Raw genomic sequence first — 27,809 nt, forward strand, 5'->3', positions numbered from 1 at the left:
CACACACATATACAGAGGCGCGCGCGCGAGTGTTCACAATCACACATGGGCGTACTATGCCGTGAACGAAATTTCTGTAAGGTGTCTTGCCTTACCGTGTGCGAAATTACCGGCTGACTGATGGCAACAGTCCCATGGCGATTCGATTACATTCTATCACGATTCCTCTTGCACCGGTCTGCACACTCGAGTGTTCACGCACTCGACTTCTCTACTCACGAAAAAATAAAAAAAAAAACGAACGAACTTTACAGAAGAAGCGCGCGTTTCTTCGACTCGACACTGAACGCCTTTCAGGCGCGGCGGAAGAAACTGACGGTGCGACACCGTCTGTTGACGGGCAAGCAACTAGCCTGGCTCGATACCGTCCTTTTCTCCTGCGCGCATGTGCCGCCGTGACACAGCTTGCCGCTCTGTCTTCGCTTTTACTCGGTTAGTAAAAACGGTACCTGCCTTTCGAATTGCACGGCAACTATTTCGTGCAATAAACTGTCACGAAATGAAATGAAAGGAGCGATTCCGCTGGTATCGCATTACGCCCAAGAAATATTCGATTTCGTTGCTACTGTTATCACATCGGTGAATACGTAAATGTATTTGTGTCCGAGTAGGAACGGTGCGATTCTACTTCGAGACAGGGCAACGAAATCGTGAAATACTTTTTGAAATGGAAACACTTCTTGAAATGTATATAGAATCTGCGTGTAGATAACGATTAGTTAGTCTGAATATTTGTATAATTCTAATTGGAAAGCGAGAAAGCATACAAGTTGGTTTTTTGGAAAATTAATATTCGAAATTATTTGAAATCGAATAAGCTTCTTATTTAATTTCATGGATTTCTGCGTTCGGATTCGGGCCACGGTTAATCAGAATTAGGATCTCTGTGTATAAAGATCTTGCGGTTTTACGGGTCAAGTAATTCTTCTTATTATCAAAATTGAATAGCGTTATATAAATTTGTAAGGCTACGGTGAAACGTTTGTTCGGGTGTGAAAAATCTTCACATTATATATTCTACGTTTCTATAAAATCCTCAAATATATTCCAGCAAATAATGGGAGTGTGAATCAGAGGATATAAATACCTTTCTGGTGAATAAAACGAAGACAGCTATCTATACCTGGAGACAGATCATATGTAAATATACCTGCCACTCTGATCTACAGCCACTGTAACAGAAATAAAATAGGAACGCGTTGTATTAACCAAGTATCTGGAGCGAAAGATCAAATGCTTACTTTTCACCTTCTCTTTTGTCACTGATAATCGTCGTTGATAAAAAGCGAAATGTCGCTTTCTCAATTACGCGTTTAGAAGCATATTCTTCAAGTAGTAACATCCAAAAATATGCGTAATTGTTACGAGACAATTAGTTAACCGATTATACGTGTGTCTCGTTTTTCCAATCAATTATGACGATCGGTCGTCGTATCTCGATCCAGCATTTCTTCTTCTTTCATTGTGGATTATGTATACAGTTATCGAGAAAGTTGACATCTGGAATACCAATTTCGTTCATTAACAAAACTAAAACTTGCTACTTGTGCTGGAACGACGCAACTTTGTTCGTTCAAACGAAAATCTGTTTACTGGAGAAACTAACTTCGCGTTTCCTAATTTTTTGACGTACAACAGAATGCTTCGACGTGCTTCGTTGTGTACCTTAATAGAATGGGAAACTTTGTCACTAAAACCTTTTAGCCCTATATACGAAACTATCCTTTATCCTCGTTACCTAGTAGCGAGTCAAAGTTGTATCGAATCGTATCGAGTTAAGACGACGAGACGCGATGGATAAACCGACGAAAGGTGAAAAGCATTTACAACGGTTATCGGGCGAGTGTACGCTGGAAAACGACGAAAACCCGCAATTGCTGCTGGATAACATCGGCGCGCTCTCTGTGAAGCTTGGCTCGAGTAAACGTCGGTATTCGATATCAGAAATCAGGCGTCGATAAGAACGAATTCACGTGAATTATGAAACGAGATATCGTATCAGCGCGGTAACGACGAGAAATGTCCAAGTAACATCGATCGCTCAGTATACGAAGATGAATGGACTTGGCTTTACGATTCGTATTGGTTTGGTCGACCGAAAATCCCTTTGATCGCTTTGGACGATGACGTCGAGGAATCTTTTACTTGGCCGTTCCCACTTTAGAGGTCGATACAGGTTTGAACAATTTCTTTCGATGGACCATTCCTATTTGTCCGGGAAGAGTCCATACGTCGAATAGAATGACAAATCACCTTCTTTGCGCGTTTTGATCAATATGTCTCTTATCGATGCGTTTGTTTGCAGTACGACTGGCTAGTAATCAGTTTCTCAGTTACACAGAAATTTCATGCAACGAAGCTAGATACGAGAGGCGGTCGCAGTCTTGAAAAATAAACCAATGTTAGGTAGCAGCTTTTTTCTGTGGAGGATGTACCTTTTCCTGCTCAAACGCAGTGTCCGTAATCCCAGAGAGAATTAAACGGCAGAACGACTCAATGATGTTTTTATACGGCGTCTAAATAACTTACTACAGATTGTAAGACAATCCTCTCGTAATTCATTTTTCCATAAAGACGTCGTGTATCGATGTTACTCGGTTAATCTCGAAGCAAACGAACGATTTAGGCACCCTAGGAATTCGCGGTAACTGAGAAACGTTTCCGCATAAATCTGAATCCGCTTTTCGACTGTAGGAAATTTCCCTCTAGAACAATAGGAATCTCACGTACGCGCGACCGAATATGCGATCAAGATCCATACACTCAAGAAACTCCTGTTCTGTGTGACGTGCGCGGTCCGATTAGTATCCTAATAAGATCTTCCTACGTGCTTCGTTAACTTTGCGCGCTGACAAATTTTATTCCGGCTGACGTGGAAACGCGTTTAATCCCGCGAAAGTCGTTGCCATAAAAATTCAGTCGTAGGTCACGACGTATCTCAGAGATGCATGAAAAATGTTGCTATTTAACGCAGGTGTTAGATCATTCCTGCATGAACTCTGTCAGGCACAGGACCAAAGGCAGATGCAAAAAGTGTTCTACCTTTTTCTCATTTTTCACCCATCTTCCCCTGCTTCTCTTTCTTTCCTTCCTTACTTATGCCGAGTTTCCAGCGACATACAGACATACATGTAGTGTATCGCGTAACGACTACTTTTCTTCGATATAACTTGTGATCTATATGTTTGAAAATATTTATTTATTTGAAAAAAAACTTTTTTTACTGCGTGTCTGGCAAATTAACCATACTCGTCTTAGGTGAAGAAGAACGTATCGTCTAGAAATATATTTTCCAAGTTTGGAAATAAATAGAGGAGAAACCGGTTTTGAAAGAGAGAGTAACATGGAAAGCAAATCGCAGGAGTGAGCATACCATCGCTACCGTTGAGAAATAAGCATGCTTCTTTTTTTAGACAAACCGGCTAACTCGGCAGACCGCAGGGTGTAAGCCCTCGTTTTGAATATGGATGGCAGTTCCCTTTTTCGGTACCGTCTCTCGTTTCTCTCACTCGCTCGCTCATTCTACTTGACTTGCCCTCTCTTCCTTCTCGTCTATTTCTCTTAACCCTCATTCTGGCCTCCCCTGCTACAAAATTAACTCGCATTCCGAGCTCCCTTTGATGTTACACAAAGTGTCACTGACCATCGTCTATGTTTGCGGTGCAACTGTGCGCATGTGTGTATATGTATTAAATTCGGTACACTTGTATTCACTTACTGGATTAACGATACATTCCTTTATCCATTCTTACACGATTCGTTTACACCTGCGGACGAATCTTCTTAGCCTTAAGCGTTATTTTCAAATGATATGGAGCAGCGGTTCTTGCTGGTTCACGGTCCTCCGGGGAGTCACAAAGTCCTTACGCACGCAAGTTATTACTATATTATTTGCATAAAAAGTGTTTAGTACGTGTATTTATTTATTTATTTACTTATTTTTTGGTAAATCTCTTCTCTCAAAATTTAAAGATTGTCGATGAGCATTTTCTTCGTTTATTAATGCAGTTTCAACCTTACTGAGAAGATATCGTTGAGCAGTTTTAAACATACATATTTGGCACATTACGGATTTTAATTTTGTGTCAAGTCCTGAGGGTCCGTGACAAAAAAAGATTATTCAAAGGAGGTCCCTGGTAGACAAAAGAACGTTAACAACCGCTGGTGTAGAGTATGCGCGAGTGACGCGAATTATACAACTACAAAATATGCATGTAGAATTTCGGAGGATTCATACATCCGCGCGCGCGCGTGATGCTTGGACGTCAGCAAAAAAACGAGCAGAAATGGTTATTTAAGAGATCGAAACGTAAGAGAATTCGCCAAGCTCACATTCGACCATAAGTTTATTTTCGTTATGCACATATATTTTATTTTTTGAAACCTTATCAATTTGGCTTGACTTTCAATTCAACAAACAATATTGTTTGTTTAACCTGTTTGTTTAAGAATCTTAATTTGTAGAGACGCATTGCTGTGACATGTGTCGTCGTGTAACGTGCACATGTTACATGCATTGCATTGGCATCCGCATGTACATTTCCTCGAGGAACGTGTTTCGGAAAGAGACGAAGCTATTTCGTAATTGCTTTGCTTCCTTGATGACTCGATCCGAGAGTAAAACCGAGTGACCTGCTCATTCCTGATATGAACCAGTGACATGTCAGTTACGAGACTTCTGGCAAACCTTAGAACTTTCGATTCGATTATTTCTCTGAATACTTTATTAGAAACGTTTCACGTTTCGATCGATCCACACCGCCAATGACTAACTATACTATTTGGTTCAAAATTACCTTTTAATGGAACCGAGAAGAATAAAAAGTAAAGTACGACGAAATCGGATTGTCCGTGCTCCGCTTGTCTTGAGCTTGACATTAAGTACAGAAGATTGAACGTATTAAGTTCTACACCTCCCAGGCTTTCTACGACACACGAAATGAGCCTTAGAAAATTATTACTACGTGTAATGAGTCATTTAGACCAGCTACTAACTACTACCATGTAAGTGATGGCGCATTCGTTTAATCATCGGATTTACTGTATTAACTTAATTGCTTTCTTCCTTCATTCTACGGCACAATACCTTCGTTTGTAATTACTAGCATCTTGCAATGGGTCGGTGTAAAGGAAAATGGAAACACTTGTGCAACCGTGACAAAGTAAAAGCATTTCTTTCTTTTAATTTGCTATTTCACCCGGGAACGGTGTTTGAGTAATCGTACAATTTTTTTAAAAAATCGACGCAACTGCACGATATTCACGATTACTTGTAACTTTTGTCAATCAATTTCAAAGTTAAATCGGCAAATTGTGATGGCTGTTCTGCTCGCCGTCCTACTATTTTCATAACGTTACATGCATACCCGTCAGTAGCAAATTTAATCTTCGATGAAGACGTATTGTTCGACTCGAATACGAACGAACGAATCGAACTCACAGCAGTTTAACTCTATTGTATCGAATATTATATTACATGCTGCCACGTTTCGGAACAAATCTCTGGCGAATATATTACCATGGTGATTTTATTCAGCTCCCACTATTTTTTCTGTCGTTTCACGCCATCGCGGATGATAATGAAAGATCGGATCGAATGCGTCTTCACTCGCTGCTTTCATCGATATTCGACGTTTTTCTAAAATGGCCCCAAGGGTAGGACGACAACGTTCGTTTGCGGAATTTAATTCGTTATTAAACGTTAGATATTGCGCAAGCACCCTCGTTGGCTGACGTGTAAGAAAAGTAACGACGCGCACCGTACAGATGTGTAACCGGTAGCTGTTTAAATTGGACGCATACATGGCACATCATACAGAAATTCGTTCCCCAGAGGCGAAGTTAACAGCGGCGGAGCAACACGACCCCACAGGAAATTCTCTTACCGAATGGATCATGAGATGCATCTACCACGGACGAACCTCTGATAAACACCGTGAAAATTTTCCCTAACGTTGTCTAAATATTGTCGGATGATTCTTCGGATATCAACCGTTTTTCCATCATTTTGTGATACGGTTCGTAGCCTTGATGGAATTTGTCCTGCAGCTGGCCCGTTTACAATTTCATCGTTTGCCATTTATTTTACTAGAAACGTTCCTGTGGAATTTGCATTCCAACAAATATCCCGAGTCACCTATTGAGTAAATGGATGATCGAAATATCGTAGGACTGAATATGACGCGTGGTTCGATGCGATCAATTTAAATGTGACAAACCATCGTTATGCATACATCTAAAAGGCTAATATCGGATCGCCCGTGAACAACTAAGTTGCACGAGAAATACGTTTCACGTAATAACTTTTCGCCTATACGAATACGATTGATACGAATTGAAATCACATGCAGGTTAAACTTCCATTTAATTCGATATGCGTAGCGTGATTGCAAATTTTTAGGAATATCGGGAACCAGTTTTCGTGACCGCAACGGATTAAGAAAATATATAAATGGAAAAACTTTTTGCTACACAAACTTCTCTCCTCGTTTTCTTTATTTTCATCGTTTTAACTTTCGTACTACGATGCTGCCATATAATGGCGGAGACACGGTGCAATTTTATCCTCAAGTCTGTCGCGTCTTCTGCTCGACATCCTCGTTCTATTACTCTTATGAATGCGTCCTTCTCTATTTCATTTAGATTTTAACCTGCCCGCGCCTTTCATTTTAACATTCGCATTATCACATCCTCGAGTTTCTTGAAATTCCAGGTTCGATGTTCGCTCGTTCGAATTTCAGTCGGTTTTAGATTAAGCAAATTGCTCGCTATTTAAATTTCCAATGCTTCTTTCTTGTTTTGTAAGGAATATGCTTTCAAGTAAGCTTGTCAATATCGTGAACGAAGATGAATCGCCCTGTCGAATATGTCGCGAAAGACGTCGATAAAAATTTTTAAAAGGAAGGATCGATGATCAATATGGATAACACTGCGCGAATCTTTGCATCGAGTGTAATTAGTCTCATCCAGTTACTGTAAATTCGATTTATTCGCCCGTACGAAAATTTTAGCCGCAAATTTTCTCTGTTCCCGGATGGAACGGTGACGCCTCTCCGAAATTGTGAGAAAATGTAAAAAATGTCATTCACGAGCAAACGAATTTCACAGTTACATGACCTTATGTCGAGGTGCAGGCATTTTAACGAGCACCTGACATTTTTGGTGATACGTAACCGCGATAAAATTGGTTCGGTCCAATGTGATCTTCTCACGCGAGTTGCTGTAACGAGTAAAAGTTACTCTAACAATTTCGCTAAGAACGTGATCTGCACGCTATATGTAATGCTCTTTCATTGAGTAATTAACTAATCAACCGCGACCGGTATAGCAAAAGAAACGTTTTCGCTGAACGACAATAGCCATTATTGCTTTTTTCAATAATCGACGGAACATCGATTCCTGAAGGCCACCGGTTGAAACGAATGTGACGACCGCAAAACCGGCTGTTCCTAGTTTGGCGAGGCGACCAAACTTGAACGATCTCGAACTTGTTTCATGAAAATCTAGTAGAGTAGGCGATAAAAAATATGCTACAAATACCTCCTTGGCAACAAATTAATTCCTTTCCTCCTACCTTTCTTCCTGTCTGACGCGTACGGAGTTCTAAGTCCATGCACCTCGAAAGAGGAGAAAATCTAGTTGAAGAATGTACTTGATCTGAGAGCCTTTTTAGCTCTTAATGGGGTGTGAGATGAATGTCTCTTTGGCGTCTCAAAGAGAGAGAAAAAAAAATAGCGAGAACAGTACAGCCCATATCTGGCTGAGATGAGCGTGCTAGAATTATATCGAGAAATAAAAAATAAAAAAATACTCTAGAAATAAAATACCGTATTTACGCGTAAACTCTGGGAATATTTGGACAGCTGTGACACACTGGTTGGTTCCCATCGAGCCTGAAACATAACCGTGATTTAAAAAAAATGTCATAAATGTTACATAAAAAACCGCCAAGATTTTGATATCGGATATAGGACAGACACGTGGTAATCCTACGAGGTACTATAAATAAAAATTGCAAGCGATCCGTATTTTTATTGTACCAGTGTTGAGAAGTTGAAAAAAGAATTTGAATTTTATTATCCTTTTGTGTAATAGAATCTGAAGAGAGGAAGAATATTAATTAATTATTCTTGATTGTGCAATTTATATGACTTTTGCGTAAGAAGGTATGTTACAAAGGACGAAGAATTATACAGGTTGTATTATTTTAATTGATCCAAGTAAATATTTCTTATATATTTATTTTCTATATATCGAATATTTCAAACAAAACTTGTTGTTTCAAGGGGAACGTCTTCTGGTGATTCTTCGAGATGTCTGAAAATTTCTGCATATCTCAAGGTGATCTCTGTTTTCTTAAATGGAACTACACCTTTTTTCTATACATCATTCGATGTAGCTTTTGATTCTCTAGAAAAAGGTATTAAGACATTTGTGTCTGAAACTGCCTAGTTTAAAAGATTTCAATGTTAATTTTGTCAAACTGTGTGCATAAAAGACAATGGAAACATAAATATGAAAGCTATCTACGTTATCTTTCTTTCGTACGATAAATTTTACAAGATTCAAGCTAAGTTTTCTTTTCAATTAATCATTCTTCGACCCAAGTACCTTAACACCTTTTTGTAGGAGATTAAAAAGTATATCGAATGATGTAAAAAAAAGGAAGAATAGTTCCACTAAAAAAAAAAAAAAAAAAAAGAATAAACGCATGCAAGATGAGATTTGTTACCATCGCAAGATACCCTCATCGAAACAAAGTAAGTTTCATTTGACACATATTTACGAGATATTTATACGGATCGATTAGATTGAGCCATCCTATGTAACCGATAAATACAGATGAAATGAAACAATAAAAAGGGTAGTAAACATAATGTGAATGCGATAAAATTAATAGAGTCAGGGTGTCAAGTTCGAACATTGACATTTTAAAATGGAACATGAAAACTATATAAAGATGACGAAAAGTTGGAGAATGCAGTTTTATATGAAAGTAATAAAAACGAGATAACCATCGATATATAAGTACCACGGATGAATGAAACGATGTAATGTAGGCGTTGATATTTTCAATATCGACTACTCGACATTGGATTAATAACAGCACCGATAACGATTACGAGTTGTAATCCAACCACTGATTAATTAACGCTGCTAAGCTGGATCCTTTCCAGGGAAAATGTCGTTCTACTCATCCACTTAATATCTATCCATGAGAATAGAAAAATGATTTGGGAGAAATGTCAACAAAAAAATATATGTTTCTTCCGGAGTGTCTAAGTTTTCTACCTACCAATAAAATGGAAACCGAGGAAATCCGAGGAAATTCGAGACAAACAATATAATAGACATTTAGAAGCTGCTATTACAATTTAACTGAATATTGGTTTTCAAAGATAGCCATGGTTAGTTAGGTTTAATTGTATGCTGCAACAGTACCAACTGTTAATTAGCAGGGACAATAGGTTTGTAACAATAAAAGGTTTTTCTCGTCGACGACAATGGTCATTCTGATCAACTTTGTTCGCGATCAAAGTGAAATTCGCAATTTATATTGGACGATCACGTTAACTGATACTAATAATACTTATAATTCTTTTTACTCGGTAATGTTTGGTCTCCTAATATTTATTTGACCTGGAAGTTTCAAGGAACTAGGTTAGCTTCTTCCTTTTTTGTTGTAGATTAAATAAATATCATTCAATTGGACTCTTCATCGTAATATCAATTGAATAATTTTGTTAGAAATTTTATCAGAAATTTAAAAATTAGTTAAGTAGTAGCTATCCGTAACAATATCCGTGAAAATTTCTATCTGCAAAGATGTGTATATTTTACGATCCTTTTACAATCTATCGATGGTTATTTAAAGATTGCTATTATTTATCAAGCCTATGAATTCCTTTTTACTCTTCCACGAATTTAATTGTATCTATTTGTATCGTAATTTTAGATATGTAATGATAAAAGACTTTTTCTGATATAGCATGATTATAGAGTGAGAAAATGAAAAAAATTAATCAAACAAACTGGACCGTATTGCAATGAAATGTTTATGTGGTTGCATTCTGAGCGTATCTAATTATCTCGCTTTCATACGATGAAGTTCGTAAATAAAAAACAATCGCGCAAGTTTAATATGTATATTGAATCATTTCAAACATCGTTGTGGTTTTAATATCCGTTGCTTTAAATGAACGTAACTCTTCCATTACCTTTTTTACTTACTTTACTTGCTTTTAATATAAATATCAGCGACGTTTAAACAATGGACTTTTGATTATCTTTGAATAACCTTCTACCATTCACGATAATTTACTATTGATTATTGTACATCTATCGTTATTTATCAAATACTCGCGTTCGCGTACGACAGATAATCCCAATTACCATTTTTATGATTGGCTTTATCTAACGTTATCTAATTTTATTATCTTCCTAGAGGATAATCTTTTCCAAAATCGATTTGTAACACGATGATAAATATTTGTTTAATCTATTGAAGGGATTTAAAGACTTCCATTTAGATTTCAAATAAATAGCTTTCACTACTCAGACAGAAAGTGATTTAAAGTTTTAAAGGAATAAGATTAATTGCATATTCGAAGGTAATATTTGCTAATTTTGGTCGGCGCTTGAATGTCGAAGATAAGAGAAATAGTTTCTCGTCGAATAAAATCCCGACTTAATGCTTTGCAACCTTAGCATTAACGAACTGCAAAGATCGAAGAAGATGTAAGAGGGTTTACTAAGTACGTTCGCCGTTCATCTTCCATAAATTATAGGGCGCGTTTCGTACTGTACATTTCTATAAATGATATTCCCTAATTGCACCGAGATCATTTGCTCGTTCAACGTTACCATTTATAATAATTCATATAATGGATTCTCCCTGAAAACTAACTGAGATTCCTGTGACAAATATTTGGAATGAAAACAATGTCTTGATGAATAAGTACACTCTTGGATCTCGCAAAATGAATTTCCGTAAATTACTTGCAATTTACATTTAATTTTCACTGACACGTTTGCACACACAGTGCCGCACATTTGCGCTGAAAATCCACTGCCATTACGTAATAATAAATATTTAATAGCTAATATTCGAATACACTGAATTAATTGAATCGGGTAACTACACTAATACATTCAAAGCTAACTCATAATCAATTGATCAGTGCCTGAATAGAAACTGATAAAATTATTAGTCTAGTCGGCTAGATGAACGAACAGGATCTATACTTCAAGTTATCGACACTTTTATACGGAATTGAAGGTCGAACATATATGAGTGTGGTCGACATATAATTTTTATTACCATCTCTATTGCCTCTTTAAAAGTCAACGAACGTACACTCGTACACCTTTTATGGTTTTGCTACAAACCTTATAATACCCTTATATCCTACGATTGCGAACTCCTCCGTTTCAAAGCGTTCATCGAAGGTCGAATGGTTCCAGATAAAATGAATGAATGTCGACAATTACTAAGAAAAGTTATGAAACATAAAGCAGAAAGACGAGATTTTACAGCGAGTGTAAATTATTGAGAGCCTAAAGGACGCGTTATTCGTTAAACACGTCGTAAAAATAATAAATTTCTTGCTTCTTGGATGAAACAAGCAGCTCGTTCAAATCTTTAATTTTGTTGCAAAAGTAAAATACAACGTTTCACTCAAACTTCTAGGTTTGCCGTTACACGTGTGAAAATATATCAGATTCATTGTATATCTGGCAATGAACCTGTCATAGAAAGAGAAAGGCGTCCATCTACATGATTTACCAGATCCAGTTTCGTACCTGATCTGGAAGACGTACAAAACCAGGAGCAGTGGAAAAGATGCGAGTTACAGCTTTTCTCCCGCTTCCTAACTATATAAGAAAGTTGATGGCAGTGATAGACCGCAGACTATCTTTGCGCGTGGTTATACTTACAATTTCTTTCTCGCACTCCGAAACGTGCAAAAAAGATCAAATGAAGAAACTGGTGAGTCGTCTGTTTTTTATACCGATCAGTCGACGCTTAATAACAAATTTTAATCAGTGACGATAATATAAATAATCAAAATTACTTGTAAATTTATTCCCTCAGATCGTATTCGTGTCGATGGTTGTGGTTGTCGCTGCGTATAAGAAAGGAAGAAGATACAGTGCCTTGGAAGAGTTTCCGCCTTATCAAGAGACTGGTTGGCATCCATCTTCTTCTCGCGGGCAACATCATTCATTTCGAGAGCCATCGTTTAAAACGCAATACTACCAATCTTACCGACATCGACCCTATAGACAGGATTTGGATTCTTTTCCGGAGCAACTGTCTCTCAAGGACCGATTGCTGTTGCGAGATTACGAATTATTGAGAAATCGACTATTTTACGATAACAGTTCGTCTTTTAAGAATGCTCCGGACTTCCATAGACAATCTTCGATCTTTATGAATGGAACACCGTTCAGAAATCAACAAAACAAAGATCAGACGGTTTCTGGAAATGAACAGCGACCTGAATATCAAGACGATCGATATTCCTCTTACCGGCAACCTTTCCGCGACGATTTTCGATTTGCCGACCTGTACGATAAACCAATTGACTTTTACAAAGGACAATCAGGACAGCAACAGGTCGATTCAGTTGGTAGAGATTCGGAGTATTTGAAGCATGGTAAGTACTTTAATCAAAAGAAAGGTTGTAATTGATGTCATTTATTAAGAGTTTTTATCGTATCCTTTGAATCAAAGATACTTCGAACATAGATGTTTGGACAGTTCGCGTTATAAGCAAGAATTTGTTTGATATAGGTAACCATGGTCTTGGATATGTGTCTGTGCCACCCATTTCGCCGTATGGAAACGCTCTGCCATTGAGCGAGGAAGCATCCACGACGATGACACCCTCAATGGCTCCGACAACCACCCACAAACCATGGCAACTGTCTACTGTCTCCTCCGCAACTTCAGCTACCACCCAAGTTCATACATCTACAACTTCCGAGCTGAAAATGGATTCGCACTCGAATACGGTGACAATGCCAACCGTGAAATCCGATACGGTGAGCGAAATATACTTTTCGTACATCATGACATAGTATTCAATTTTAGCGGTACAGCACAGCGTAGTGCCCATTTTAGTAACATTTCCGCTGAGTCTTTCGTTTCTGCTTATACAACTTACCGATCACTTTGCTGGCTCGTTCGTTATTTCTTTGCAACAGTAATAAATGAAGTTTAATCCGACGCTTGAAGAACTTTTAATCAACATTTACAGTAACCTCTTTACAATTTCCCAACTGAATCCGTACGAGTGAAGTAACGACCGCGAATCTTAGAAGGTCCAATGCAAGTTAGTAATTGCTTTCAGCTGGCTGATGCTGCTACCACGAGCGTATCCGCTTCAACGATTTCTACGATACCAGCCTCTATGGTTACCACGAAACAGTCTTCAAACTTGGCTCGTTTACCGACCACTGAAGCTAGCTTACCTGTCATGGACACGGAATCTCCAATCATATCTTTCGGACGACAGTACGTAATAGCACTGTCAAGATTCGTTACTTGTATGATCGATCGTGATTTTTCCTCCGCCACTATCGCACCGTGTTCAAGGTGTATTTCTGAAACTAACGTTATTAGAACATTACGTACCACGGAACTTCGAGCTGACATCCTGTACGATTGAATCAGCATTCATTTTTCCGAATTGTACGCATTCTGTTTCTGTTTTTCTTGCAGAACCGTACCTCCGATTGTATTTCAACCGACTACCTTCACTTCACCGACGCCCTATTATCTCTCCAATGAGTTAAAGGACAAGTTCCAGCAGTCCGTGCTTGATTATCTGCTATCCCAACAGGAGAAAGATGGTATCAAAAGCAACGTGCAAATTCTGCCGCTGAACCAAGCACTTCCAGATACGTCGAACAACAGCCTAAACAACAAGATCCCTAGCATGGTACTGAATTACATACTTCCAGAAAACTCAAAGGGCGTTCTGAAGAACAATTTGCAGAGTTCTCTGTTGAGCTATCTGCTGCAGCAGGAATCGAACCATGGTCTACCTTTCCAACAATCATCTCTATCGGAAACTGCGAATCATGTTCCATTAACCACGATAGTGGAGAGGCCAACGATGACACTCCCAAGTATACCGATTGCAACTTTGTCAGCGGTTTCTCGGCCAGTGCAGACGATAAACTACATTCCAATAACACCGCCAAGAGTGTCTGCTTTCGTGCCTCAAGATTCGTCCACATCTTCTGGCCTCTCGTTAGGTATAGCCACTTCATACGAATCGATAAGGTTCAGACCAAATCGTTCTTCGATGACCGAGAGGGACTCGCCCCCAGGGATTCCGTCGTTAAGAGAAATTTAATCTTTCGACTCTTTTATTGCCAGATCCCAGTGCGAAAGAGTCGCGAATCGTGGTCAACTTTATTGGGAAGCCCACTTTCTGCTCAATACTTTCGCCTCGAGTTCAGTTATAATTCTCAAAAATCCATCCACTCGTTCTCTCTCGTGGGTCTTCAACTTCGATGGATTTCTTTTTATCACCGGGAAAATAATCCGCATACGAGATAAACGTCCATCTTTTCACTTCTTTGCTATTACATCGCTTTCGGTTAGGGAAGTTTAAAATTAGTTAACCGTATTTTCCAAGTTACTAAATTCGTAGCGATTCTCTCTACGAGCGTGACAAGCAACGTAATATGCGGCGAACGTACGAAATTTCATGGAAGACTCTTGTCAACCGCAATTATGTAATTGTTTCTCCATGATTCGCGTGTTTTCACTCCAGGTACACCTCTGTCTTCTGGCTTGTCCGCGAACATATTGAGTAATCATATCGGCAGCACATTCAACAGTCTACCTGGTGGAATAAACACCGACATATCGGCAGGAATACCCAACAGCCTCTCATCGAACGTTCCCACTGGTGTGTCAACTTTGAACTTTGGCGAAAATGTCCAATATGGAGGGCAGTTGCGACCGTTTGAACCGGCGAGGACTCACTCATATTCCACAGGTATATCGATCGTACGTAATTACGCGGTTGTCCCGTCACGGATTCGTGAACACGACATTTCCGCTTTATTTTTCCAAACGTTCAAAACCTAATTCGTAGAACGCGTGTGGTTTGTACAGGGTTGCAGTTACAATTAGGCGGCTTCGGAGGGATAGATTACACCTTGCGTTCAACTAGTCCTACTTTACGTTCCACGAACCTCGACATTGGAAAATTGGGATTAAGTTTGCCAGAATTGCCGCGATATCAACTTCCTGCTTTCTCTAAGGTAAAGTTTCGACGAATAACTGCGTGGATTTAGGAGAGGAGTTGACCTGAAGAATGTTGAAAGTCCTTACTCGAATGAAATTTCCATCTTGTTTGCGGTGTTAGATTTTTTTCAACATGGAATTTTTTGCGCTTGTTACTTTATACAATATGAAGCTTGAGAAATTGGTAAACCTATTCCAGTGCAGTGGATACGTTCTAACTTGCATGATACGCGTATGGGGGAAGTTGGTGCATTCGAGTTCGGTGGTTCGTTTTACAAGAAAATTTTCCCATCAGCATGCGAGAACGTATTTTGTTTCAAATACTTGTAACACGAGTTACGTATTCACGATGGAAGTTCGCTGGTAATAGCTGACTATACCACGTAGAAATTTTAAACCGTGCATCGATTGTTGCATTTTAATAGAGTGACTTTTTAAATGTTTCCAAACTTACGGATTAACTGATAGTCGCGAAAACTTATCGACCTGGTGGAATTTTTTCCATCGGCAAATACACATGCACACGAACAGGAACGCGATATAAAGTCATTCAATGCTGTTACAACGACATCGTAAACACAGCGTCCATAATGTGCTTTAATTGCGAACTTCGGCATGAGAATTATGCGGTTATTTACGAATGTAGCGAAATGATTTTACTATATCGTGTATGTAACGTTTTTATTGTAGGTAAAATTGGGTCAACGCTTGTGGTGAACGTAGAAGCTAACTGGACCAATCGGTACAAAACCACGTGTTTATTTATAGCGTTACAAAATATTCTAGCAAGTTGCCAAAGTTTAAGAAACTCTAGGTTACGTCGAGAAATATTTCATAGTGTTATTCCGTAAATATTATCTCTATATAATTTAATTTACTATTATAATAGAAATAAATATTTGTTAATAGAAATAGTAAGATTATCAGCGTTTCTTCTGAATCGATTTCCGTCAACTTCATCCGTCCAATTTGATTAATCCTGTTTAATCCATTGCCTATACGTATAATCCTTTTTATCATCATTCAATATTGACTCTGACATAATACTATTAACACATCGTGCGTTATCTGGGTTATTGACATTATTCGATCCATCGTACTTTTTCAGGCAGGCTATTTCAGAGATCACCGGCCCATATCTTTCTTCTTACCACTATAGGAAGCATTCACTGTTTGAGGGATATTCGTAAAAGTCAGCCCCGAACCGATTTCGTTGTAGATTCAATTTGGCCAACGTTCGTACTCACTGGCCCATGGACCATTCTCACCGTGAATTGCACTGATTCGAACAAATACCACGAGGACAGCCGACTTTTCGTCTTCTATCGATCTCTAAAAATCTGCAGAGGCAAGTGTTTTCTACACTGCAAAGATACGAAAATGAATTTAATATCTTGCCACTTACCTTCCGCTATATTCTTCCTCCGTAAAGCTAGAACTTGTAAAATGAAAACTCGTCTTCAATTTATACTATATTTTATTAATTTCGACAAGTGTCCATGTATTCGATTTGTCTTATCTCTGATTAATCGTGTATGTATGTGTCCCATGTGTTCCATTCGCGTGTGAATATGTATAGGTATTGCCATCGGTACATACAGCGTTCTGAATATTCATTTCTTTTCCATTTGATTCGTTATGCTTATAGTTAGTCTCGGCAAATTAAAGATTTATCTCTTACATCTATGCCCTGTATAGACCATTCGTAATAATTATTAAGAAAGTCATAGGAAAAATGTAGTTCTCTCTCACCAAAGCGACACGTTTTTCGATGGACAGTTAGAAGACATTCCACTTGACTTATATTCGTTTTGCGTTTATTCTTAGTGTCTCGCGCCTCGAGGAAGTTGAAACTGGCCTGCTACGAGTTCTCGAGAATTTCCGTGATTCAAGTTCAATTAGAATCCCTGGAAACGTTATCGATCCTTTTGCAGTCAGTTCGTATACGCTCGCGTTCTTTGTCTATTAGATATATATTTACATAGATGCACAGCGCTATCCTCATGTTCTCTTGGTACAATACAGATACACTATGTCGCGTACGTATATCATGTATAATACATACACATTTATATACAGAGAAGGGAATGTATCGGGTTAGAAAAATACAGCGATCTTAGCAGGATTGTAAGAAACTTTATAATGCATTTCCAAGTGCGTTGCGTTAAAAGAAAATGCTAGGCTTGTTGATTTTCGTTCAGCGTGGAAATACAGTTCGAGTTTCTGCCTGTTGTCGTGGTTAATCGCAAAGTGATTAAGGAAAAAGCTTTGGTCGGTGCTCCTTCTCGAAGATAATTTTCTCGCGAATGAAAAAAAATCTGCGACTGGTTTACAGGTATTCGGAGATCGCTGATCCAAAGTTTCGCTGTTATACTGTCGTTAACGACCGAGAGCGAAGGACGGGAACTTTGCCAATTAATAATCTACCGTTGTGTGCGGAAGCACCTTTTATCTTGCGGTGGCGTAAAATGGCACGTGGCACGATCTGTCGCGAATCGGCACTCGTTTAAATTTCACCGGCCCCAATAACTAGGTGAAAAGTTCGTTACGCCATTATGAAAGGGCATAAAGTTCTCAGTCTGTTGGCGAGGATTCTCTATAACGAAACGGATGTACGTAGCTACCGGTTTAAGAGATTTAAGTTTGAGGTACGTGAATTAAGAGGTTCGTGCGAAAATGAAGCGGTATAATATTTTAACCCTGTATTTCACTCACTAATCCGATGCAAACTTCGTTTCTCTCGGTCGATTACGATCAGTTCGACGAATAACGAAAACGTTGGAAGATAAAACACTTGATTTGCGAACGATTCGTTCGGTAGGATAAATTATTATCGAAGAATTGTATAATATCTCGAAACAGGTTACCAGGTAAAATGTACGTAACAAAACCTAGCTTTATCACAATTCATCGACAAGAGTTTCCCTAAATGTTTGCCTAGCATTTAGCGATACACACTATCTTTACTCTTAGTGTTTAGTAATTGCAGTGTTTCTAGGTTTTAGCAGGCGATCGAGTACGTAGGGATACGTATCGCCTTACAACCGATTGCACAGTTCGAATAATTCGTTACTAATTTCTACTAATTATGTACAAATATACATTGGAAGTTTAAAGTTACGTGATACGACGTATTCGTAGAACTCATAGAGTAAAAAGCTCTGATTGTAGACGTTATTGCAGGATCGCGGGTCCCGCGAAACAAGTGTTTTTTACGATAACGTTTTACGTTCGCTAGTATTTGGTATCTTCCGTTTCGCGTAGCCCATTTAACACACATACACATGCTCGATAAGCGTGTCTCGGATGCCAGTATACGGTTAGATATCATGCTTCGTACTTGTATTGATATGTTTGAAAATTCGGACGCCGGGAACTTTAAAAACGTTTGCGGAAATGGAACACGAAGCGAAGCCGATGCAGGTGTTTCTGCATGCATCGACTGTGTTTCGTTATTTCTTCGATTCTATCGAACGCGTCATGAGCATACAATGGCCATCTTTACGAGGAATTCCTTTGGGCTCTCAAAGCCAGGGGAGAGGCAAAAACAAGCGGACGCCTTCCGCTATCGATTTTCGTTTCCGTAGAGTCGAGCGCGAACGTTCCGCGCGCTTAACACACCGAAGATAATACATAAACTTTTTATTAGAATTGGAACAAATGACGTCGTAACGTGAAAATGTTCGACAGAAAAAAGAACATGTGCGAATAATTTCAACGTGTTTCAAACAATTCACTTTGAAGAAACGCTAGAGGGAATCGAAGGAAAGCGACTGCAACAAGAAACGAATCTTCGAGAACCTCTCGTGAGCGGAATATCATATAAACTTTAAATCCTGCAACTGAGTATCTAGTTGGATATGTAAATAGTTCAACAATATGGTAATTCTCTCGTCGAAGTGTTAAATGATAAAATAGATGCGAAAGTAGAGATGGTACGGTATGCATCGAACACGTTCGACAGACTTACTCGAATTCTTTTCCCTTTCTGCACGAATGAATTTTGGAGAATCGAAAAACACGATCCCAAAGCTTGCACAACCATCGTCCTCTTCGTGGATTTATAAAATTCGCGTATAATTCATGACTCGCGATGCAAGAATTTCGGAAGCTTGTTCTTCGATTTTCCCGCATGCTAGAAGGACAAACGAAACGGCGCGACGGAAGAATTTCGAAACGATACGAAGGAGACAGTACTTCGTTCGAATAATCGTACATAGTACAAAGACGTTCGATTAGACGCGCAGGTGTACAGAACGCGTAAGTTTGTCGTGGAACTGACAATTCGGTTCCTTTGCATTGAGCCAAAAAATATTGCTACACCTTAGGAGCTACGATAATACTGTCACGGTATATTTAATATCCGACAAAGTACATATACGTATAATGTGTTTTCGCTCAAACACGCATTCCATTGATTTTACGTTTTGACCTGATGTTTATCGTCTTAATATATCTCTACTGAAATTCCCTTCTTTCCTTTTTGTGCTTCTGTTATTTATGCAACTAGATTACTTGAAATGGTAGGATAACGCGAATTTGAACGCGTTCAACGCATAAACCACGTCGTTGTGTTTCTAACACCTTGACGCTCGTTTCCGATTACTTCGTGTATCATTTATTCGACTACTTATCGTTAGCTTAAATATTTATTTGGTAATTCAGCTCTAACATCGATGCACGTTGCCTCCGCTGTGATATTGCCGGGATATCGACCAATGAAATCGCACGATAGTTGGGTGTGAGAGTGCTGAGAATACTAACGATGATCCGCACTTCCGATAAACAACGAGTAAAAAGTACGCGATGTAATTCCGTTCTCACTCGTAAAAAGCTTCGATTTAGTTTCGTTACGTTGCAATTTGTGACGGCGCGGCTAATGTTTCTCAAGTCCGTCGCGAAATTTAAACACGATTCAGTAGAATGAGCCACAGGAAGTTATTGGTTTTCAAACGTCTACCTACGAAAAACGGCGCGACTACGAAAGAGGTCTGCGAATACGATAAATACCTTTAGCTGGAACAAATGTTGAGCTGTTCGATTGTCCGATGTCTCGTTGTTCCTGCTTTCAAGATAAACGCGACTTTAAATGCTGTAATTTGTCTAGAAGCTGACCAATTTATGGAAGGCTTTGCGAAATTCGGGATTGAACACAGTATAAATCACGGGATTTACGAAGCTGTTCATGTAGCCTAGCCAAGAGGTCACGATGAAAGCAGTGACACCAGGTTGACAGTTCGCTGTCAGCTTCGTGCAAATCGCGTCCATGATGTTGCAGGTAAAGAATGGCAGCCAACAAATTAAAAAGACACCTGTAAAAGAGAATAGATTTCCTTTTTGTCGGGCGATAGGAAAAGAGAATAATCGACCGGACGTACCCAACACAATAGCCAACGTTTTCGTAGCTTTGCGCTCCTTTTTCGCGGAGCTTTTCTCTCGTTTCTTCTTGCTCGCCTTGTTGGCTTTGTATATTGTAAACCGGGAGCCAGAAACGGCATTTTTCTTGTCCTTCTTACAGGTAGACGAGCCAGACAAGACGCTTGGCGTTCGTCCAAGTTGAAGAGGGAGAAGAGAACCGGCGCTCTTGAGCCTCTTTAATTCCTGCTTGTTCGTTTCAGCGCCGTTCTTCTTGGGTTGCGAAGCTTGGCTCGTCGTAGCACTTTTCGGAGGCGGCGACGAAGAAGTGGAGGACGACGGAGCTGAGGTGATTCGTGGGTTCGGGCTGGGACTGGAATTCGTTTCTAACGGTTCGTGAATCACCGTGCTGCTCGCTGCACCGTCATATCCAGAATCCTTTCTGACGTTCTGCGTTCCACCCAGTTGAGCTTGAGCCACTGCGCTGAAACGACAACTGCAATTCGAGTATCAGTAGCATTCCAACGATACAGGTTTAGCATATCCCGTCACAGCTTGCAACTCTGAACCTACGAGTAAAAGCATTTCGTGTACCATGATTATAGGGACGAACGTTCGCCTTTATTGCCGAAAACGAAACACGAACGAGAAATTACTTCTTGTAATGGCATCTCGTTCGAAATGTTCTATTGCTCGAACAATGCACGCCCGTGTATTAACGCGCTATCCACGCGGCTACATGTACGGCTGACAACGAATCTGTCTATGTAATTAAACTTGCTGCACCGTGGATGCAGTCGCTCTCGGCGATTAGTTTCGAAAGACATTGGTGCGTGGAGCATGATTCCCGTGCATATTGATCGATAGGTACATATCGATCTTACCATTAGTCGGTGTATCACAGAATTATTACGGCACAACGAATTTCCATCGGACCTATATCGTAACCAGATCCTTGTACGAGAGTCGAAAATCCTGTACAGAGATACCTACGCGATACATATGCTTTCAGTGTGCTGCATTCAGCACGACCAAACGAAGAAATCGAATCATCCATCGTTCTTCCCATCTACTCGTTACCTATTTCATTGTGCCGATCGCGATTGCCCGCCTTTTTTCTTTTTTACTTACGTTTTGTTACCGCAAACGAATGTATCGATCGAAACCGCGTCTTCCGCGTTCAATCAATACAGTTACTACTCCAACTTGCTGGACCAGTGGACACTCCACAAACAAACGAATCGATTTCACAGTGGACCGAGTTTATCGGTGTTTTGTTCCTATTTTTATCGAATGTGTCGGTGAGTAATTCTTTACGCCAATGAATTATCGACTCGTAGGCAATATAAAAAATTCAAGCATCCTTTCATCCGACTCTTACGCGGAAAATACAATTCAGTCCCTATCTTTTACGAGAAGGCTCGTTCTTCTCAGACAAGATCGCTCATCCCGTTTGACCGAAGATAAAGTAGCCAGCCGGAAGAATTATAAAAGGAAACGGCGATGCTTGGGCGGAAAACAATGCCATATAAGGTGCGATACTATCTTAATTCGCAAATTAACTAATCAATTAAGATGTAACTTTAGATCGACTCTCGTCTCTCGAAATAAAAAGAAATTCATTCCCTCCAATGAACAGTAAAATAGTATTTTTCCTTTGTTCGTTCTACGTCGTTGGTTTTGAATGCTAATTGATTTTAGTCGGTTCTTGCTTTGTTCTCGCACCATTGTTTTTAGTCTCGTTAATTTGCTCGAGTAACTTTTAACGCCCCCGCTCTTCATTCGGTAAGGGAGGCGGAACCTCGACTGTTCGCCGTTGTGTTTTTTCTACCATCTGCTAAAAATATTTATGCTCCGTTCTATACTACTACTTGTTATACATATCTTTTTTATTGCTTGCCGTACAGTAAAACTTATTAATTACGAGTTGTTGGGAAAAGGAAAGAGAAGCTTACGAAAGAGCGCGTTGTTGTGCGACGCAAACGTTCGTCTGCACTGCGGACGATCGAAAAATTTTATTGGATTCTTACGCTGCTTCCTCGACGACAGTGGCCAAAAAGAACTCGGTGCTCTTATCGTTCGAGATGACCACAACAGGATCAAGGGGTGTCTCGTCCTCGTCTTCGTTGCTCCCGGACGCGGTGTTCGTCGGCTCTTCCATGCCAGGAGCCACGAAAGCCGCCGCTCCCAACGCCGTCTCCGCAAACCTTGCCACAGAATACCCACTACGTGATCTTAGTCAAAAGCCTCTAAAAAAAAGCTTCTACACTTAGCATGCTTTTAGTATTCCTCGGCGACGCGCGGCGTTAATCCGGCAAAGGGGAAAAGTTAATCTATCATGCACAAAGCGACTACGCTTGCGCTCGCGACTTCGTTCGGAACTTTGCCACGAACAAAGAACCTAGCTTTTACTTCGTTGAATGTGCCCTTCGCGATTCACAGGGATTCTCGGCTGCGTTTCAGCTAAAATGAAAGTCGGAAAGTAATTCTTTTCTGACGAGGGAAAAGCTCGAACCTTTGATATTTCAACTGGCTCGCTTTCGATCGATCGGACCGATAATACAATTATCGAAAGAGAGCAATTTAGGATTACTTTTGCGGCAGACGTTTACCTGTTCGATCTTGCGGTACGGTTCGAAACGAATTACGAGTAACTTCTAATCCATTATCGCGAGCACACTGCGTGGTTACAAGTTAAACTTATTAAGTAATTTCATGCCGTGAATTAATACGAACATTCGCAACCGGCCGCGTACTCCGAATAATCGGATTATGGGGATTCGATATCGTTAGAACTTGGATTGGCGATTCACAGTTCGATCTAAATGATAGTTCCACCAACTTCGTCGCGTTTGTTTGCTCGAAACTTTCGCCCTTATCCTTATCGATACGTTCGATATGACATATTAAAAAAATTTAACGAGAAGAACGGATAATTAATTCTATTCTCCGAAATCCCTCTGAGTAACAAACAGACGAATTTGGAAGGTTTTCACGCTTTGATATATTTCGAATTAAGCTAAATTTATAAACAATCGAATCCTCGACTGCTCGTTTTAATATAGTCATTGACTGTAGTAATCTACGTTGATACGTAGGATAATAAGAAAGGGAACTACTTGTATCTTATAATCAGGACGAGTGCAAAGATATGTCGACGCTAATGTTAACGATACGGGGGTAAAATCTACGGGAGTAGAAGAGCGTATGGGGAGGGTGGAGTATCGGGCGAATTTTGAATACAGGCCTGAGATTACGCTGAATGCATGGGGCTCAGGGGAAAAGATACGGTCGTATAGCGAAACTGTGTGACTGCTGTTGTTATAAACATCTAATTGTAAGTCTAACTTATCGATGGTGTTTGTACAGGGTATTATACAACCGTAGGAACCTGGAAGGAGCCTATAAATAATAATTAGGCAACCGATGTGTCACATCTTTAATACCATTGCAAATTACCTACCTAGTTGCGTTTGGATATAAGTATATATATACATGTATATACCCTTTATGTGGATTCAAACTTTTTAATCCGATTAATTCGAAATGTTTAACTCGAAAATCCTTCTTGCTTTTGTTGCTCCATTGGTGAGCGACATACAGCTCTGAAGTATAGTTGAAAGTATAGGTCAAAGCGCGGCGGCAGAAGTTAAGTCGCGATCTTTCGCCACTCGTTCGGAAGATGGATTCCACTCCAGTATTTTCCTTTCGAGGAAAGGAAAAACGGCGAAGTAGGTATTAAATCATCTTCACCGGAAAACAAGACTACGTGCCTTTCAGTCCGCTGGCAAAGGAAGACAACGGTTCCTTCTGTACGGTTCTCATCGATGAACAAATGTACGACACTTAGGAAGAGGTGAGTACAAAAGCCGGCAATTAAATCGAGGCGAACTTGTTGGCTATTCAAGGCAAGTACGCCGACCCCGGGACAACGGAAATGAAGCCTGCGCGCGGGAAAAGCGTATTATACGGAGATGCTCCAGGCTCAACTACGCCTTAGCTCTTCCCCTTTCTACACGCCTTTCTTTTCACCGCCATCTTTCCTCCTTTAGTGACATATTCTCGCCAGCGCGCCAATCTTCGCGAGAAATCGTCTCTCGTTGGAATGCAGGAGTTATACACGGGAAATTGAAAAAAATGACTCGCGCGAGGAACACGCGACACATTCGAAATGAAGCCAGTTTGTCTGTTCGCGATGCGACGACCGGCTATCGCTCTGCGACACCTTCGCGAATATATGTAGCTATTCGTTTTATTTAAACAACCTTCTTTGATCTTCCGACGCGCGAAATCGTAGAAATTGAATATCGATTCGTTATATCCGTGCCTCGCCGAGAAATTACACACATTCAACTACCCATTGAGACGTTAGCAGCCTACCGACAGACGTTTTGTTTACCGTGAACATCGTTGAAAACTATTAAAAGGCAGCACTGGTTCGATGCTATCGTCCCTTTGTCAAATAATCGTTCCCCTTTTCTAAAGGGAATTCTTATTTACGTTCGCCACTCCTTTGTTCGAAATTGCACGTTCGTGCAACGCGCACAGGGGACGTTCTACAAATTGGTAAGGACGTGGTTGCAAATGCAAGTATGACTTATGAAACCGCAACTTCACCATTCGTCTCTGTACGATAGGACGTGCAACAGAGTGATACATGCAAATGAAACACATGCTATGGAATGATCAAGAAATTATCAACGAAGTATCGGCTTCGATTCTCCCTCGATCTTTTCGACGAATTTAAACACGATTTTAAAACGTAATTGATCGTTTATTAAAATCTCCTCTGTTTTTGCAGTAATTAACATCAGAAATAATAAAAATTCCTTAAGCTTTCAAGTGCATAAGACGGTCGTATGTTCTTGCTAATTTCAGAAATTTAACAAAAGAATTTACATCCATTTTCTCCCTTAACCAGCGGCGGTTCGAATGGAATTCCTAGAAAATTCTTGGTATATTCGTGAAGAATGCCAACGTTAACGGTCGAAGCGAATGTGTCGGCTTACCTGCGCGTATGCGCGATGTTCTCGATTATGCTGCCCGGTTTTATGTCGCCCAAGTTAGGCTTTCTATTGGCCCTTGCTTTTCTCGCCCTGTTTCTCAGTGCCTGAAAACGGTAAAGAAAAATCACTGTTTCAACATAAATTTGGTAACCGGTACAAACGCGTGAAATAAATCCTCGTATGGCGTACAAGACAGGTAACACATGACACCTGTTATCACCTATACATATCAAAACAGCGAGATTTATCGCGACGCTTATATCAAAGATATAAGAAATATAAGAAATACTTCTCACATGGATATACAGCATCATAATGTACGCATATTAGACAATTTTACTTGCAATTGGTTGATGTAAGTTGAGAAACGCAACTTTTTATGAATGCGTTATAGCTGAATATAAGAGGTACATATTTGATATTGTTTTCTTCTCCGATGTTCAATTCATTATGACTATACACGTATATATATATTCATGCCGAATGTCTTGCAACCTCATAAGAAATAAACAAACTATACGTCGTCGAAATACGTCAATGAAAATATCCCTCTTCCTTCTGTTCTTCCTTCCTTTTCTTCGCTTTTCTTTCTACTATTCTTTGTTATGAAATCAATACATTGTTTGTTGAAATACCATTGTTTATCGGCTGCACTGAGAAATAATAAATCTCGATCGTACAAAGGCCCCGGTCAGCCGGGGCTCTCAGAATGTAGAATTATAAAGTGTTGAATTTGAAATCTGTTTTACGTAATTATTATCGCGATATTTCACGTCATCGGAAATTAATATCGTAACGAATGGAAGCAATCATGCAAACAAAATTGTTTATGTATTCCGGTTTGCGTAGAATAGCGAAGCAGCCGTATTTATGATTAACCGCAACGTAATCGCAAAAGCCAGCGTATCTGCGGAACACTTTGCTCCATATGGCGTTAAAATTAATATCTACGTAATTTGCTGAGTTTTACTTGTTACGGCCGACAATATTATATGTTATGGTTAATTGACCAAATAAACGATTTTGCATTCATCCTGACAGTTCTTGATGCTTACTCTATTTTCGAGCAACACCGATCGGACCTTTCGTTTTCTGCTATCGATTATTTTTAAACCAATTGCTGTCAATAATATTTACCTTGAATATGTTGTAGTAGAGAAACACCATGATGATGCAAGGTATGTAGAAGCTGGATAGGCTCGAGTAGATGATAAAGTCTGCATTGTAGAAGAGGCATTGGTCCGGTATTCGGTCGGGGGTGTTATTCAAGCCGAGAACAATCGGGCTGCCGATCGCGGCAGATATCGCCCAGACCAACAGTATCGTCAACCACACTCTTCTATTGTTCTTGTGCTTGGCGTACTTTATCGGCTGGGTCACTGCTATGTATCTGCAATTCAAATTCATTTCGTGTATCGTACAGTGTCCCCTGCTTGATGGGCATTACGTTGCCGCAAATCAACGTGGATCCACTAACATTGTGCATCCGCCCGACAGCATTGTCCAATTTATTATTTCTATTCCGATTGATGTATCTGTATCAGAATAATTCTATCTCGGAAAAGACTATACTTTTTAGACGCTTACGGTTCTTTTGCAACGAGGAAAAATCAAATTCTGTCGCATGGAAATGTCGGTAGAAAACGATTAATTAAATCGCTAAATTGTCGCTTGTTTGGCCGGAATTCATCCGGAAGAGGGCGACAAGCGAAAGATAGATTCAGACTTTGCGACTTTATGGAAATCGTCGAAAGGTTTTTAATAAAGTGCAGCCATTTTTCTGCATCACGACACGTATATTTTAACATGCAAATGCGAAAAACCTCCGTATTAATCATTTGGCTGTACTATTTCTAGACGAATGCGCTTCCATTTAGACTCTTTACGACGCAGTCCCACGAAATTCTTTTCATTCTGAATGATCGGAATTTATGATCTAGCTTTTAATACTATTTTAGATCAAGAGGCGACAAAGAGGAAAGAAACGAGGAAAACTTAATTCATATCGTTTCGTGACTTTGTTTAAGTTTTATAATAAATATAAGCTTTTCGTAACATTACAAAACTGATCGGATTTATACATACATTTTCGATCATGAAACGCAAACGCTGTCTCGTTAGTATATCTTCAATCGTAAATTTCTTAGAACAGCGAAAACCACTCGATCGATCATTTCGAC

The 27,809-nt window shown here is 39.7% G+C and overlaps 3 protein-coding genes across 9 annotated transcripts in view; 1 reads left to right on the forward strand and 2 right to left on the reverse strand.

Moving 5' to 3' along the window:
• LOC126865967 (1-phosphatidylinositol 4,5-bisphosphate phosphodiesterase-like) overlaps nt 1-1,056 on the reverse strand; it is a 13,380-nt gene extending 12,324 nt beyond the window's left edge. For all 4 annotated transcript variants that reach the window (XM_050618943.1, XM_050618945.1, XM_050618944.1 and 1 more), the window contains exon 1: nt 96-1,056. The gene's annotated coding sequence lies outside the window, so the exon portion shown is untranslated. The remainder of the gene's footprint in view (nt 1-95) is intronic.
• The window catches only part of LOC126865968 (uncharacterized), a 24,311-nt gene extending 4,089 nt beyond the window's left edge, over nt 1-20,222 (forward strand). The window contains exons 3-10 of one of the 2 annotated variants that reach the window (XM_050618947.1): nt 11,690-11,989; nt 12,095-12,659; nt 12,797-13,047; nt 13,356-13,519; nt 13,727-14,265; nt 14,790-15,017; nt 15,137-15,285; nt 15,959-20,222. In XM_050618947.1, coding sequence (XP_050474904.1) covers nt 11,843-11,989; nt 12,095-12,659; nt 12,797-13,047; nt 13,356-13,519; nt 13,727-14,265; nt 14,790-15,017; nt 15,137-15,285; nt 15,959-15,985 — 2,070 coding nt within the window. In that variant the 5' untranslated portion in view covers nt 11,690-11,842 and the 3' untranslated portion in view covers nt 15,986-20,222. Of the gene's footprint in view, nt 1-1,051; nt 1,216-11,689; nt 11,990-12,094; nt 12,660-12,796; nt 13,048-13,355; nt 13,520-13,726; nt 14,266-14,789; nt 15,018-15,136; nt 15,286-15,958 lie in introns of those variants that run through there. The other variant, XR_007689740.1, reaches the window with a different exon arrangement.
• LOC126865969 (dopamine D2-like receptor) overlaps nt 16,728-27,809 on the reverse strand; it is a 96,433-nt gene continuing 85,351 nt past the window's right edge. Inside the window, exons 4-8 of one of the 3 annotated variants that reach the window (XM_050618948.1) lie at nt 26,767-27,019; nt 25,633-25,733; nt 22,654-22,848; nt 20,647-21,119; nt 16,728-20,580 (exon numbers count right to left, since the gene is read on the reverse strand). In XM_050618948.1, coding sequence (XP_050474905.1) covers nt 20,372-20,580; nt 20,647-21,119; nt 22,654-22,848; nt 25,633-25,733; nt 26,767-27,019 — 1,231 coding nt within the window. In that variant the 3' untranslated portion in view covers nt 16,728-20,371. The remainder of the gene's footprint in view (nt 20,581-20,646; nt 21,120-22,653; nt 22,849-25,632; nt 25,734-26,766; nt 27,020-27,809) is intronic. The other 2 variants (XM_050618950.1, XM_050618949.1) reach the window with 2 other exon arrangements.

The sequence above is a fragment of the Bombus huntii genome, chromosome 5 (genome assembly GCF_024542735.1).
Source record: "Bombus huntii isolate Logan2020A chromosome 5, iyBomHunt1.1, whole genome shotgun sequence".
NCBI lineage: Eukaryota > Metazoa > Arthropoda > Insecta > Hymenoptera > Apidae > Bombus > Bombus huntii.